The sequence below is a fragment of the Falco peregrinus genome, chromosome 1 (assembly GCF_023634155.1).
Source record: "Falco peregrinus isolate bFalPer1 chromosome 1, bFalPer1.pri, whole genome shotgun sequence".
NCBI lineage: Eukaryota > Metazoa > Chordata > Aves > Falconiformes > Falconidae > Falco > Falco peregrinus.
In genome coordinates this window covers 45,281,725-45,296,058 of record NC_073721.1, presented here as the reverse complement: position 1 = coordinate 45,296,058, position 14,334 = coordinate 45,281,725, and the positions used below count along the sequence as shown (strand labels likewise).

Here is a 14,334-nt window from a genome sequence, read left to right as displayed (position 1 = left end):
CAGCAATGCCATGACACACCCCACGGAGGGGTCCCAAAAAATGGAGCGATGCTTGTTCCTGGGGCTGAGCAGCCACCTGCCTGCCCATGCCTCTCCCGTGCAATGCAGGGCCTGGGGGGGCTGTGAGCCCCATCCTGCTCTTTGCTAGAAGGGTACGGAGCAGAGAGGTTTGGAGGGTTCAAGCAGCCATTTGTCTTTATTTTTGAGTTTCAGTATTGAACAAGGGACACTGGGAAATTCCCAGTAACTCACAGTGTTTTAGAACGGGGTGGGGGATTACAAGATTGAAAGCTGAGGTGTGTTGAACTGGAAATACTGTAACTGGAGAGCTGTTGGTGTCAGCGCTGTCCAAGCGCCTGCCGCCCATGCTGTGCTCCCGCTGTACATTTTCCCATCCCCAGGTGCCGCTTCAGCCGCTCTCCCTGACCCCATCCTGTATTTCTCCATGAACCAAAGCACAAGCCCGTGCCTATACATGCCTGTAAATCTGAGCCAGTTTTCATGTGAAAACACGCATGTGCGAGCATACACAGACATGCCTGGCTGCACACGCAGCCACACGCACCTCCTCGGTGCTCCCCTCGTGCCACTGCTCCAGTGGTGTCAATTCATTCCCAGTCTCTTGCAGATCCCGGCACGATCCCCTTCCCTCGCTCGTGTGCTCCTGGCCTTGCCAGTGCACAAAAGTTTTGGAGCAGGTCACCCTGCCCGTGGATGCTCCACATGCCATCTCACTGATGGCTCTGTTTTGGTTTCCTTCTCAGCTACCAGGGCTTTGTCCCTCAGTACGGTTCCTGGTTTGGAGAAACCTTTGGCAAAAGCCGGTGCTGCCTGCTGATGGACCCTGGCGTCGGGAGGAGCCCCTGCCCCTTGCTGGCAGCACTGCGTCGGCAGAAGTTCATCCAGCGGGACAAAGCGCTGTGCCTGGGGTTCTCCCCGGCCGTCCAGGTGAGCAGACCCCGGGTCTCATCCCTTCACTCTGCTAACGAGCACAGGGTCGATCATGAGCAGGGGGGTCTGTGCCCATCCTTGGTAGGCTCCTGGGGTGAAACGGGGGGGAGGTTCCATGGAGCGATCCTGGCTCTGGTGCAGGAGCATGGACACCTGAGAGCAGCACTGCTGCGGAGCTGGACCACTCGCCCCTGGCTGTTGGGCACGGGGCATCCGCTGGAGTGGAGAGGAGAATGTCAGTTCGCAGGTAACTTAGATGAGAATAAATGATTTTAGGGCACACTATGAACTCACTTTCCCATTCTTCTCTATTCCTTTTGTGATTTAACCTCAGCCAGCAATTCAGCCCCACACGGCTGCTTGCTTGCTCCCCTGCAGCAGGATGGGGGAGAAAATCAGAGGGGTAGAAGTGAGAAAACTCATGGGTTGAGATAAAGAAAGCTTAATAATTGAAATAATAATAATGAATAATTGTAATGAAAAGGAAAATAACAAAGAGATAAATAAACCTCATGAAAGATAAGCAATGCAAATGAAACCAGTTGCTCACCAGCAACCGGCTGATGCCCAGCCAGTCCCCTAGCCGTAGCCTCGCCCCCCCCCCCCACCATTTTATCATTGAGCATGACACCACATGGTATGGTACATCCCTTGGGCCAGTGGGGTCAGCTGTCCTGGGCATGTCCCCCCCAGCCCCTTGTGCCCCGCAGCCTGCTCGCCGTGGGGTGGGGTGAGGAGCAGAACAGCCCTTGGCTCCGGGTGAGCAAAAGCATCCCTGTGTGATCAGCACAAACCTACAACACAGCCCCTACTAGCTACTGTGAAGAAAATTAATTCTGTGCCAGCCAAAACCAGCACAACTCCACAGGCTGAAATCCGTCCCTGCGGGGCAGGTCGGCAGCCGCCCCCCGGTGCAGGGCTGCTCCCGCTCGGAGCTCTCTCGCAGCCTGTGGTTCGTTTTGCATCCTGCTGCTCCTGCCCCGGCAGCAGGGCTGGGGTGCCCTTCCCTTCCCACCTTCCCCGCTTCTGCTGCTGGGCCCCGTCTCCTCCCTGATACTACGACGTGCTCATGGAGATTCCCAGCACTGGGAATCTGTGGGAATCTCCTGCCAAGTCCCAGCCCTTCTGGGCAGGGAGCCTAGTCCCTGCAGAGCAGACCCAAACGGGGCCACAGCAGCAGCCGCACCATGATCCCAATCAGCCCCAATTAATAGACTTGCTGTCCATTGGAGACGTGTTTGCCATGTGCCATATCTCATGTCTAAGCTGTAGGTGCTGTGGCTGCCCTGCTCGGTGGGAGCGAGTCCTCTCCTGGCCAAACGCAGGGGTAACGTGCCCGGATGGGACCTGGGTCTTCATTTCCCTGGAGATGGCCACGCCAAAGCGATGCTTCCCCATTTCTTACTGAGAATTTGTGCCACGCAGCTTCTTGGAAACTTTTGGCCTTTCTGTTCATCTTAACCCTGTTTTCCAGGATCTAGGTCTCCGCTGCACAGGTGGTGGTTACAGGTTTCGTTCCTGGCCATTTACATTTGCATTTCCTTGGACTAAAATATAGTTGGGATGGACCCAACTAACCAGTTGACCTAGTTGGCTGTCTCTCATTATCCTGTTGTCATTCTTGTTCTCTCCCCACCAGCCTTTACGTCATCTGGCAATGTTTGCAGCTGGGAGCTCATGTTTGCTGCTCACTGGTGAACCCCTGAAGACTATGGCTGCAGGGAGCGTGCCTGCTGTGCTGATAACCCTTCATCGACAGCTCCTGCTGTTGAGCTGCCAGTGAGCGATCCCTTAAACTTGTCACTGCAAACCTCATGGGTACTGCCTGGCATCCTTCTGGGTAGCTGATGTGATGGAGATCAAAGAGCAGTGCTGGATCTGGGTGGTTGCCTGTAGCTAACTGGGTCTGAAGGCTTTTTCTGAAGGTCTGATCTTGATTAAGCCTTGTTGATGGGCATCAAGTATTTTGCTGGTTTCTATCAGCCGAGCCCCACGTTGCTCTCTGGCTAGAGGCGAGGTCAGGCTCTGCTGGTTGGGTTATGCTGGATCTCCGAGGGTGGCCATGCTGGTGTTGAGGGGGTTATGGCACAGGCCAAGCAGCAGGTACCTGCTCCCTGGGAACCTGGACTGAAAACACGTGGAGATTTACTCAAATCAAATGCACAGCTTCTGACTTTTAATTTAGTGCCTTCCTGCACGACCTTTCTGAATTAATGTTTGCAAAACCCAAGGTCGTAAGAAAGAGCTCATATGGATTTCTCAAGTACAAAACAACTTCTTTTTTCTTTTTCCTTTGGTTTGTGGGATAAAAAGAGTAGATGCAATATTTTCATTAATAATGAAGGAAATACTAGGACAAACCTGCTTTAAAATTTGTATGCTGGATTGAAAAATTGTTTTCATCCAGGATTTGTCTTTCCTTTGTTGCTAGCCTAACACTTGCTAATTCAATTACATAGAGTGTATATACTATACAAAGTTTTATGCAGTATATATACTTTATAATACAATTATAAGCAGGTTGCCCTTCAGAAGTTTTATACTCCTGCAGAAAGGGGCAAATCTTGCTCTGTGCGGTTTGAGGGGGACAGGCTGTAATTCCCTGGGGCTCCCTGCAGATGAAGCCTCTGCTGGAAGTTGGTGTCTTGTCCATGGGACTTTGCACTGTGGTGCAGAAGTCCACCAAACACGAGGAGGTCAGGGGGAGGCAGTACTGACCAGAGGGCTGAGAAAAAATGACCTCCGAGAGCAAAAATGGAAGGAATTCCGTTTGTTTACAAAAAGACAAGACTGACATAGTAACAGATTTCCAATAAGGAAAAGGTTGTTGCAGGGCGTCAGAGTGATCATCCTCCGAAACCACCGAGGAGGGAGAAATCGGTTCATTCTTGGCACAGAGCATGAGGAAGCACCAGGCTGGAGGAGCCGTATGGAGCCGGGGCAGCCACATCACGAGGTATTTTTAAGGGAAAGCTGGACAGAAGATGCCAAGCTCAGCTATTCCTGCGGAGTCTCAAGCCGCAAGGCTCTGTCCCTCGTTTGCAGTGGGGATATTTACCATACACTGGATATAAGACAATTTTTTTTTCCAGCTAGCATTACAGCAGACCTTTTCCTCGTTGAGCAGCAACGATGCCAGTGCAAGAATTCCTTGGGGAGGTCTGTGTCTAGGGTGTGCTGACGCAGCCATGTGAAGAAAAGGATGTGTTGGGTTTGGGTTTTTTTCTTTTCCCCCTTCTTTATAGCTTGGCTAATGATACTTTGCAGTTTAGGCATCACTTAAAATAAATAAGTTCTTGAACGTCTATTTGTGCAGATTTCCAGACGGTTTGTGGGACAGGCACTCACAAGATGCAGTCGCAGCTGTGGGATGCTGTTGACCTCCAGGCTCCCTTCCATCACTACAGAGGGGCGGGGGGGCTCCGAGGCCCAGTGCAATGGGAATCCCTCGTCCTCGTTTGGCCACTCCTGTCTCTTAACTCGGTGTCTGTCCTGCAGGGTACTTTCCCCGTGAGAAAAGCTGGGGCTGCAACAAGCTTTCCTGACCCTGACCTTAGGCCAAAACGTCCCGTGCTGGGGCTAGCAGAGGAAGAACTGATGGTGATGCACATGGACCCCGTGCCCTAGAGCCACCCTGACCAGTACAACCCAAGGACATGACTGCCTCAGAGGTGCTCACAGAGGATTTCACACCATCCTGCATCTGAGGAGCAGGAGTAGCGACTGCCCGAGCTAACCCTGGCAGTGGACAGGGAAAAAGGTGTTGACGTGGCCAGCTGAGCTGTGCCCGGGCAGGGAGCAAACCAGTAAGTGGTGCTGGGTGAAGAAGGTGCCTGGGCAGGGATGCTGCTGCAGAAGGGTGGGGGGTCGGGGACTGGTGGGCATGGAAGGTCCACCCTTGGTCCAGGGGTGTGAAGAGGGACTTTCATACAGACGTGGAGGGCAAGGACAGAAAGTTTAGAGTAGAGAAATCTCAGACACGTGAATATTTCTAGCAGCAGCAACTCTACTGCGTCTTCAGGAAATCGTGATTATTAATCACTCTTCCTAATCAAAATGGCTTAACTTCTCATTTGGTTGAGTTGTAGCTCCAAATCCCAGTCGTCAGGTCTTGCATTATGCTGTGCTGCACAGCCAGGGTTGCGTTTCCTCGGGGTGGACGGGGAGCCAAGCCCTGCCACTGCAGCCCTCCTCCTCCTCCTCTTCCTCCTGGCACCCTGGGCCGTGTGCTCTTGACTTCTCCCACCTGCATTTCCCCCATCATTCTCCCTGGTTTAAGCCCGGGATTTGCCCATGGAGCTGGGCGCTGCTCGGCACGGCTGGCATCGCTCAGGCTGACGTGTCGGAGCCCCTCATCCCTACGGAGCCAGGGACAGCGCTGGGTGCGCTCCAGCCAGCCGAGCCTCTGCAAATCCCCTGAAGGCAGAGATTAGAGATTTGACGTACTGAGTCCAAAGCTGGCTTGGGTATAAATCCCAAGAAGGGGCATTCCTGCTCTGAGAGACAGATTTACAGAGGAGCTCAGTGCCCAAAGCTCCCCTTGTTCTCCCTGGGGATTTTGCAAAACCTCTGCCGACAGAGAGCTCATCTAGTAATTTGACTTCAGCAGAAATTCTTGGAGTAGTTCTTAGTGTAAAGCTGGGAAGAAATGAAAATGGCAGTTGCCGTTCACAGGTTCTGCCAGTGGTTTAAGCGATGCAGCCAAAGGAAGAAGCAGGTTTTACTGGTGTTTATTTTATTTCTCCTTTTATTTTGAGCCCATGAAAACTGATGATGTGACACTGCCAGGAGCAGCTGAAACCCTGGCTATAGAGCAAGGTAATCTGTTACCAAGGCTGGATGCACCAAATGTGATCCGACAGGAAGTCATTCCAGGTAAAAGAGCGGGAGGTTATACACAGCACGAGTCCACCTCGGAAGAAATTGTGTCACCCTTCTCCCCCATGGGGAAACCTCAGAGACATTGCCCAGGTGCTCCGGCTCATCTGGACGCTTTGGTATGGAAGGTGCCCCTGCTCCTCCCCATCCAAGGGTGTGTCTTTGGGATGCTGTCACTCCCGTGGATCTCGCACTGAGGGACACATGCCCATGGGTGGGTGGAAGGAATGCAGGAGCCACCTCAGATCCCTACAGCTGTGGGGCCAGGCTAGAAGATGCTCCAGAAAGCAGAGAGATGGCTCGTGGGCTCTGCACCAACTGCAGCAGCTTGGTGAGTATCTGTTACCGTTGAGGGAGTTGTTTCTCTCCCAGAAATAAGATGCTTTTCTGAATTATGAAATCAACACATAGCGGTGCATTGCATCATCACAAACATATAAAACTCTGTCTTATGAGGAGTTACATTCCGTAACTTTTCCGCTTGCTCCAGAAGAGCGTTCCTCTGCAAGCAGCATCACGAAGGGTGACACACACACGGAACCCCCCTCTGAAGGGTACGACCCCAGCAGGAGGAACCTTGGCTTTGCAGCGAACCACAGCAAATAAAGGGGTTGCATATCAAAATATTTCAGTTGAAATTAAAAGGCATCACTGTTTTAGGACGCGGCAGACAAATCTCTCTCTCTCTCTCTCTCTCCAAAGCGTTCCTTTGGAAAGAGGGAGTTCTGGCTGCTTTTAGTTTGATTTACATAATTTTATATAGTTTCTGTCTTAAAATGAGTGAGAATGCGTGGGATGGGCAGGGCAAAAGAGGAAGAAAGGTTGAACACCGGGTTGTCAGCCCCCAAACGTGTATTAAATAACTGGGAGAGGATGTGACAGAACTGTTGGTGTAAAGAAAAGATGAGAAAATTAAATGTTTTTTCCATACCTCGTGGACACCAACAAAGATCAGTTCAGCCCATTGAGGTTTCCCCTGGGAATCGTAAGGCTCCTTCAGGAGGTGCCTCACATGTAAGAGTTAGTTTTACCATTTAAACGGGTGAGGTTTCCCTTCCTATACACTGCCAAGGTTTTATATTTATTCCAGCCTCTTCCACTTCCAGATTGGTTGATCCATATCTGATACGTATGTTCTCAAGCAAAAAATGTTCTCTTTTGTCTTTTTCCAAAGGGTACGCTGGATTCATCCCCCGCCTCACCTGGATTAATGGCACAAACTACATCCAGGGTGTGAAGGAAGCAGTGGACGGGTTTGGCTGACACCAGGTAGATGATGTGCACAGATCTTAGGTCAGCAGGATCATGTTGGTGTTGATTCGTCCGCGACACTGAAAGTGGTTCTGTTTTCAGTGGTAGTACTAGAACGGGGGTTAGAAGTACAAGCAAACCAAAGTGCTATTAGGCCACATGTTAAAAAAATCATGAGCAATTAAATTCTGTAACTTGTTTTCTTGGGACATTAAGGGAGGATAAATGAGTTCATAAAAAGATTAAGTAAATCTATTGAGGGTTGGATCAAGGGTGGCTATTAAAAATGTTGCTCTGAGTGCAGGAACACAGGATGCAGCTATCTGCGCTTCCCTCACACAATATATCATCTCGATCTGGATGGCAGTGCTGGATGGCTTCCTGGGCTGCTTGGATGGGTATTTTGCCCTTTTAATTGGTTGTAAGGCTTTTCGCTTTACGGACATAATTTGCCTTAAAGGGATCCAGATCTTCTTTCTCCTCCTTCTGGGAAGGATGCAGAAATATCCCTGCTGAAAAACTATTTTGTCCCCTTGTTGTAAAATCTCCTATATAATCCTCCTACATGCGAAAATGAGATCGATCCCACAGTAGTTAATCATTCGCATCCAAAGCTATGCGTTTCCTCCTGCTTCCCACATGGAGCCAGATCCCTGGGATGCAGCAGTGCCTGGTCCCGTGCTGGCGAGGGCAGATCAGCTCAGTGGCACAGCTGATTATAACAAGCAGGTTATAACGCTTCCAGCCCTTTCCCAGTGCCGGGATTCACTGCAGTGCCTTCGCCCCAGAGTGTAGATGTAGGAAAAAGCCCAGGACTGAGGATCCCAGCTCAGAGGTGCTCAGCTGGGAAGAAATGACTCAGCAGGGAGAGCAGTGGGACTGACATGGCAGCCTCATGCTTTGGCTGAAACCTATTTCCCTGCGCTGGCGTCCTCCTCCTTTCCTTCTGCTGTTAATAGGGATTGAAATGAAGCGAAGAGAGAAAACCCCAGGCATTATCAAAACTAAATGTGCTGTTTGTAAAGCCTTTCTGCCCCTGGTGCCTTAAGAAACGTCTGCCATGCAGCAAAGGCAAGGGAGGTGTTTCTCCATTGCAGGATTCAGCAGAATCCAGGCTCGCAGAGGTTAGCTGCAGCGCACCAAGCGCTGCAGGAATATAAGCACGCTAAAAAAAAAAAAAAAAAAATCACGCATGTTTCTGTCTAAGATGGCTTCTGACTTCAAGCCACTAATCTTCTGCCCTAAATCTCTGTTGCCCTAGGTGACATACTGGGATGTGCCATGGATCATTGCTTACTGTCTGCATCGGGCAAAATAATGCAATCCTCTCGCTTCAGTGCTGCGCTTGAGGAACTGCAGCAACCACTCCATCGCCCATCATCAAAGTGCTGCTGCGGCCCCATGGTTTGCTCGGCCCCGTGACCCCCGTCCCTTCACCACAGCAGCATCCTCAGGGGTTTTGCTGCTGGGGAGAGGTGCAGAGCTGCATCTCCATCCTCCAGCACAGCCCGTACCTGGGTCTGACCTGGGAGGGCAGGGGCAGCTCCAGGAGGTGATTTACACTCTCCCTTAACGCTCTCTAAGCCTTCCTGCCCCTCCTAGCCTGGGAATTACTGGCAAATCACCGGGTGGGACTCGTGGAAAAACAAACCCAGCTGAAGGGCTCACACCAAAACATGGATGTGCTGAGTCACGGCACAGGAGCAGACAGGGCATGTTTCCAGCACCAGCAGACACTGCTGGCTCACAGCCTGTCAAACGTAGGAGCGTGAGGTGGTTGGGGCATGCGGATGATGCTCGAAGGTGCTGGATGCAGCCGGGCTGCAGAGATGCTGGAGGCTGCGCTGCTGCTCCGAGTGCCTAAGGGCTTGCAGAGGCAGTGTGGTGCGGGGCTGCTGCCTGCACCTGTCCGGGGAAAAACTTTGGAAGTGGGAAAAGCAACAATGCAATGTAGCTCCTAACTAGAAAACCGAACTGGGAAGAGAATTACTTGACATTGGCTTAAATACTTTCTTTAAGGCAGAGTCAAAGCATGTGACTTTGGTAAAACCAACGTGCTTTAAAATGAACTGTGCTGTGTTGCTGGGGTTTCTTTTTTTTGGTGTTCCAATTTTTGCAGAGAAACCCAGCTTGCAGCTTTGGGAAGAGATTCCCCCAGACGTACTGGCCAAACAACAAAGTTTACACCAGTGCTGGACTGGTACCTTCCTACAAAGGCTTTATACCAGGCAAGTTTATCAGCTGAGTGAAAATGAAAGTCACTAATTATTGTCATTAAGCAGCACTGTTATTAGCTGTAGTGTTGTAGATGTGAACAATTACTGAAATGTTCCACACGGGTAGTAGATTTTTTTGAAAAACTTTTTTCCCACCCCAGTCTGTGCCAAGGTGCTGGAGCTGTGCCATCCCCTGCCTTTCTGCAGGAGGGCACATCGCCCTCGCTGCCTGCCCGGGCTTGTGCAGAACGTTCCACTGGTTTCCAGCCCCTGAACCCCCCGCTAAAGCAGAGGAGGGTCAGTGACACACACCCCCTGTTACACGGCTGCCCTGCAGTTTCTCTGTCAGGCAAGTGATGCTGTCCCCAAAAGCTTGAAGTCTGAACAAAACCAAAAGGTAGATGATACAAAAGGGGTTGAGAAAGAAAAAAAAAAAAAAGAAAAAAAAAAAGCGGTGGGATGGTATTAGCTGTCAAGTAGTGGCTACCCAGTACTGCCTAGTCCTTGTCAGTTGTTGGTGTTGCCTAAAAGAAGAGGTCTGAAGTAATTTTGTCTCTGTTAAGGGGGAATGTCTGCTCATGTGCCTGAAAGCATTAAGGTATCAGGCTAAAATTTCAATAAATCAGCAAGTAATATTGCTGTCTGTGGCTACAGCAAAGTCAAGATCCCACAGCTCGGTAATGCGGGATGGGAAACCACGGAGATAAGCTAGAAACAGGCAGTCTCATAGCTTGTGCTTCATGCAGTGCGGAGGAGGAAAATGGTAGAAGACACAAAATGTGGTAGAAATGAAAGCAAAGAGCAGGAAACGGCTCTCCTGGCAGGGCTGGTGTTCGCGGGATTGAGCCCGGAGAGAAAAACGTTGAGGCTGAATGTGGCTCTGGCAAGGCTTGTATCAGGGGCACAGGAAAGCCACGCAGAAACAGTCCAGCACACAGCCAGTCATCAGGGGCTTGTGGGTGGAAGCATCTCATGTGCTGATGGGGAAAGGTGAGGCTGGACAGGCCTTCTGCTGCCTGTCACCGCACTGCTGCCCTGGGGAGAGGCAGGGGCAGCTGCTGCCCCCGGTGCGCCACCTTCAACCCGTCCCCATCCTTGGTGCAGCAGCTCTGGGTGTCTCGTGGAAGAGCCCCCACTCGGGGTGCTTGCATCCTGGGCTGGATTGCCCAGAAAGGGCCGTGGTCATGCTCCACAGAGCTGTGCCTGCAAGCTAAAGCCCCCTGGAGAAAAGCTGTGATGAACCCGAGGGCAGGCTGGATTCCGGTGTTAGTACGGAGCCTGCGGGAAGCAGCGGGAGAGCAGCCGGAGCTCTTCAGCGGAGGGCCACTGCCCTAGTTCTGCCTGGTGGGTGATGCTGGGGGACACACACCACCGTCCTGCCCTCGGGAACTGACAGGCCAGGGACCCCGCCAGCTTCAGTGCAAGGAAAAGGAGGAAGAAAAAAAAAAACACCCTAAAACTGAGGACAAAAACTGCTTACAAGTATTACTTAACGCTTTAAAAATCTGTTGCTATCATTTTACCTATCCTGCTGCATAGGTTCAAAACCACCTCTTTCTGTAGACAGACCCCTTTCCACCATCCCAAGAACCACCACAGTTGGTGTGACTTTAACTGCTCCAACCAGCTCAACTCTGGGAGGAGAAACCAATTTTTAAGACAGAAAAACCTTAACACAAGGTCCGTTACCATTCCTGAACAGAATTTCTTCTGCAGGAAAGCAGCCTACTATCTCCTGATCCAGCTGTTCGGAGTGACAGGTTTGTCACCTTGGGTAACGCTGAACATATTTACTCTTTCCACAGGAAAAATTTGCTTTGCTAATGTAGGTTTTTCATGTGACGGAATAGCGCTACATGGGATCAGGTGTTCAGTGCACTTCAAAAGCAGGGCTGCAGCAACACCCAACTGATCTCATTTTTAAAATCAGTAAGTAAGAGGGTTTCAAAAAGTGACTCCAGATCTTCTGTGTTATTTGTCCTCGGCAGCAGGTGCTGCATGGTGTGTCACAGCTCTAGTGGCAGGCCACAGCTACCTGCTGGGTTTACGCTGCTGAGTAGCCGCAGTGGATCAGCCCAGCTCATCTTCGCCAGGAACACCCACCTGCACCATTTTGTTGTCCCAGCACCTGGGTTAAGCTGCAGCTCAGACACCTACACTTGAACCTCCGCTTCCATTCTGGTCAGGAGAGCCGCTCGGCTCCTGCCGAGTAAAGCCTGTAACAGGAGTCCACAGGCAGGTACCTAAATTTAGACACAGCTTGGAGCTGAATTCCATCCTACATGTGAAATGCCTCCCCCTCCACCAGTACACTCGATTATAAAGAAATAGCAGCAGATTTCTTCAGTTCCCACACCACCAGGAGCCAGTAGGACTGCCACCACATCCAGGGACACAAGCAATAGGCAGCCACCTCACTGGAAGGCAGGGAGAGCAGCGTGGTTGCCATGGGCAAGGTAGCAGGGCTCACACCAAGTCCATTATTTTTCTTTTCCAGACCTCTGACACACCCGCATGCTTACGTTTGGAAACGGCCCCCAAAAACCTTACCAAAAGGAACAAAGGAGACTAGCTTCTGCACTGTGAAAAATGCTTTAATGGTGCCTGTACAGCATTTGAAGTGACTGAGACAGGAACACAACACAAAGAGAAATTTTGAATGGAAGAGTTCATACAGCTTTAAACAAAAGTGTTCAACAGGAACACAACACAGAGAAATTTTGAATGGAAGAGTTCATACAGCTTTAAACAAAAGTGTTCAACAGGAACACAACACAGAGAAATTTTGAATGGAAGAGTTCATACAGCTTTAAACAAAATTTACAGGTGTTCATCTGCATAGCTTTTACTCTGTCTCTTCCTCAACCTCCTCCTCAAACTCCCCCTCCTCCTCAGCTGTAGCATCCTGGTACTGCTGATACTCAGACACCAAGTCATTCATGTTGCTCTCAGCTTCTGTGAACTCCATCTCATCCATGCCCTCGCCAGTGTACCAGTGCAGGAAAGCCTTTCGGCGGAACATCGCAGTGAACTGCTCAGAAATGCGTTTGAACAGCTCCTGGATGGCTGTGCTGTTACCAATGAAGGTAGCAGACATTTTCAGGCCACGAGGTGGAATATCACAGACTGCTGTTTTAACATTATTAGGAATCCATTCGACAAAATAGCTGCTATTTTTGTTCTGAACATTCAGCATTTGCTCATCGACCTCTTTCATTGACATACGGCCTCTAAAAACAGCAGCCACGGTCAGATAGCGGCCATGACGTGGGTCACACGCAGCCATCATATTCTTTGCATCAAACATCTGCTGTGTTAGCTCTGGCACAGTTAAAGCACGATACTGCTGGCTCCCACGGCTCGTAAGTGGGGCAAAACCAGGCATGAAAAAGTGCAGTCGGGGGAAGGGAACCATGTTCACTGCCAGCTTCCGCAGGTCAGCATTAAGCTGGCCTGGGAATCGCAGGCAGGTGGTAACACCGCTCATGGTGGCTGACACTAAATGGTTCAGATCACCGTACGTTGGAGTGGTTAACTTCAGTGTTCTGAAGCATATGTCATACAGGGCTTCGTTATCAATACAGTATGTTTCATCTGTGTTCTCCACAAGCTGGTGCACAGAGAGGGTGGCATTGTAGGGCTCTACTACAGTATCTGATACTTTAGGGGAGGGTACAACACTGAATGTGTTCATAATTCGGTCTGGGTACTCTTCACGAATTTTGCTGATGAGCAGAGTACCCATGCCAGAGCCTGTACCACCACCCAGAGAGTGAGTAAGCTGAAAGCCCTGCAGACAATCACAGCTTTCTGCCTCCTTTCTTACAACATCTAACACGGAATCAACTAATTCAGCACCTTCCGTATAGTGGCCCTTTGCCCAGTTGTTTCCTGCTCCGCTCTGACCTGGAAGAGAGCCATTTTCATATTAGATTATGGTCACTGCTTCCTGCTTATTGCTCGCAAGCAAGGCTTAGGAGCATCGGGGCTGCAGAGAAATCCCTCAACAGCTTTAATTTTATCGAGCATAGAGCTGTGCCTTCACACAAGCACCTCCGCAACACCTCAGTACACAGAAGACGTTCATGATCAACGACACAGCAGCCATTTAGCCTCCCCCGGTAGCACGGAGGGGGTAATGCCAGCCAGAAGAGCAACGACCTCTCATGCCTCCTCGGGCCCGCACTGCTAGCAGGCACCACCGAGCCCCCGGGGGGCTGCAAGACATCCCCCACCCCCCACCCTGGGATGCCATGAGGCAGCAGGGCACCCTCGCCCCCCTGCCCTGAGGTGGCGTGAGGCGCAAGGACACCCCCCGCCCGGGGGTGCCGTGAAGCGGCAGGGCATCCTCCCACCCCACCCCCGCCCCGGGGTGCCGTGAGGCGGCGGGGCCCCCCCGGGAGCCCGTGCGGCGCCGGGGCCCTCAGTGCAGGGCCCGGCCCTGCCCGCCCCGCCCCGAGCCGCTTGCTCGCCGCGTCCCTCCCCCGCTCCCGGCGCACTCACCGAACACGAAGTTGTCCGGCCTGAATATCTGGCCGAAGGGCCCGGAGCGCACCGAGTCCATCGTGCCGGGCTCCAGGTCCACCAGGACGGCGCGGGGCACGTACTTGCCACCTGCAAAACAGGGAGAAGCCGTCACGGCGGCGGCGGGGGCGGCCCGGTGGCGGGGGCGGCCCAGGCCCTACCTGTGGCCTCGTTGTAGTAGACGTTAATGCGCTCCAGCTGCAGGTCGCTGTCGCCGTGGTAGGTGCCGGTTGGATCGATGCCATGTTCGTCGCTGATCACCTCCCAGAACTGCCGGAGAAAATCGCGTCAGGGGCGGCTGGGCCGGGAGGGCTCCCCTCACCCCACCGATCCCCCTCCTCCCGCCGCCCACGGCCCGGACCTTGGCTCCAATCTGGTTCCCGCACTGCCCGGCCTGCAGGTGCACGATTTCCCTCATGATGGCGAAGCGTCCGTCTCCCGCCTCAGGCCAACTGTCCTCCAACCGACTGACTGAGCGACAGGCAACGGCCACCCTTTATATAGCAGCGGAATG

The 14,334-nt window shown here is 51.9% G+C and overlaps 2 protein-coding genes across 2 annotated transcripts; one reads left to right on the top strand and one right to left on the bottom strand.

Annotated features, from left to right (window-relative positions):
- Positions 1 to 5,535: 5,535 nt before the first annotated feature.
- CIMIP2A (ciliary microtubule inner protein 2A) lies at positions 5,536 to 12,119 on the top strand. The gene is given in 4 exon segments (XM_055816317.1): positions 5,536 to 5,826; positions 7,004 to 7,090; positions 9,183 to 9,308; positions 11,794 to 12,119. Coding segments are annotated over 4 exon segments (417 nt in total). The 5' UTR covers positions 5,536 to 5,711; the 3' UTR covers positions 11,883 to 12,119.
- On the bottom strand, positions 11,870 to 14,334 carry TUBB4B (tubulin beta 4B class IVb). Its single transcript, XM_055816294.1, has 4 exons — positions 14,182 to 14,334; positions 13,982 to 14,090; positions 13,800 to 13,910; positions 11,870 to 13,202 (listed from the first exon to the last, which is right to left on the bottom strand). Exons 1-4 carry the CDS (start codon positions 14,236 to 14,238, stop codon positions 12,142 to 12,144), a joined length of 1,338 nt encoding a protein of 445 aa, XP_055672269.1. The 5' UTR covers positions 14,239 to 14,334; the 3' UTR covers positions 11,870 to 12,141.

Bases quoted from the DNA above. Each gene is read 5' to 3' on its own strand.
- TUBB4B (XM_055816294.1), bottom strand. From the start codon at position 14,238: ATGAGGGAAATCGTGCACCTGCAGGCCGGGCAGTGCGGGAACCAGATT. The intron at 14,091-14,181 runs GTCCGGGCCGTG...TTTCTCCGGCAG, and splicing joins GGAACCAGATTGGAGCCAAG to TTCTGGGAGGTGATCAGCGA. The intron at 13,203-13,799 runs GTGAGTGCGCCG...GCTCTCTTCCAG, and splicing joins GCCGGACAACTTCGTGTTCG to GTCAGAGCGGAGCAGGAAAC.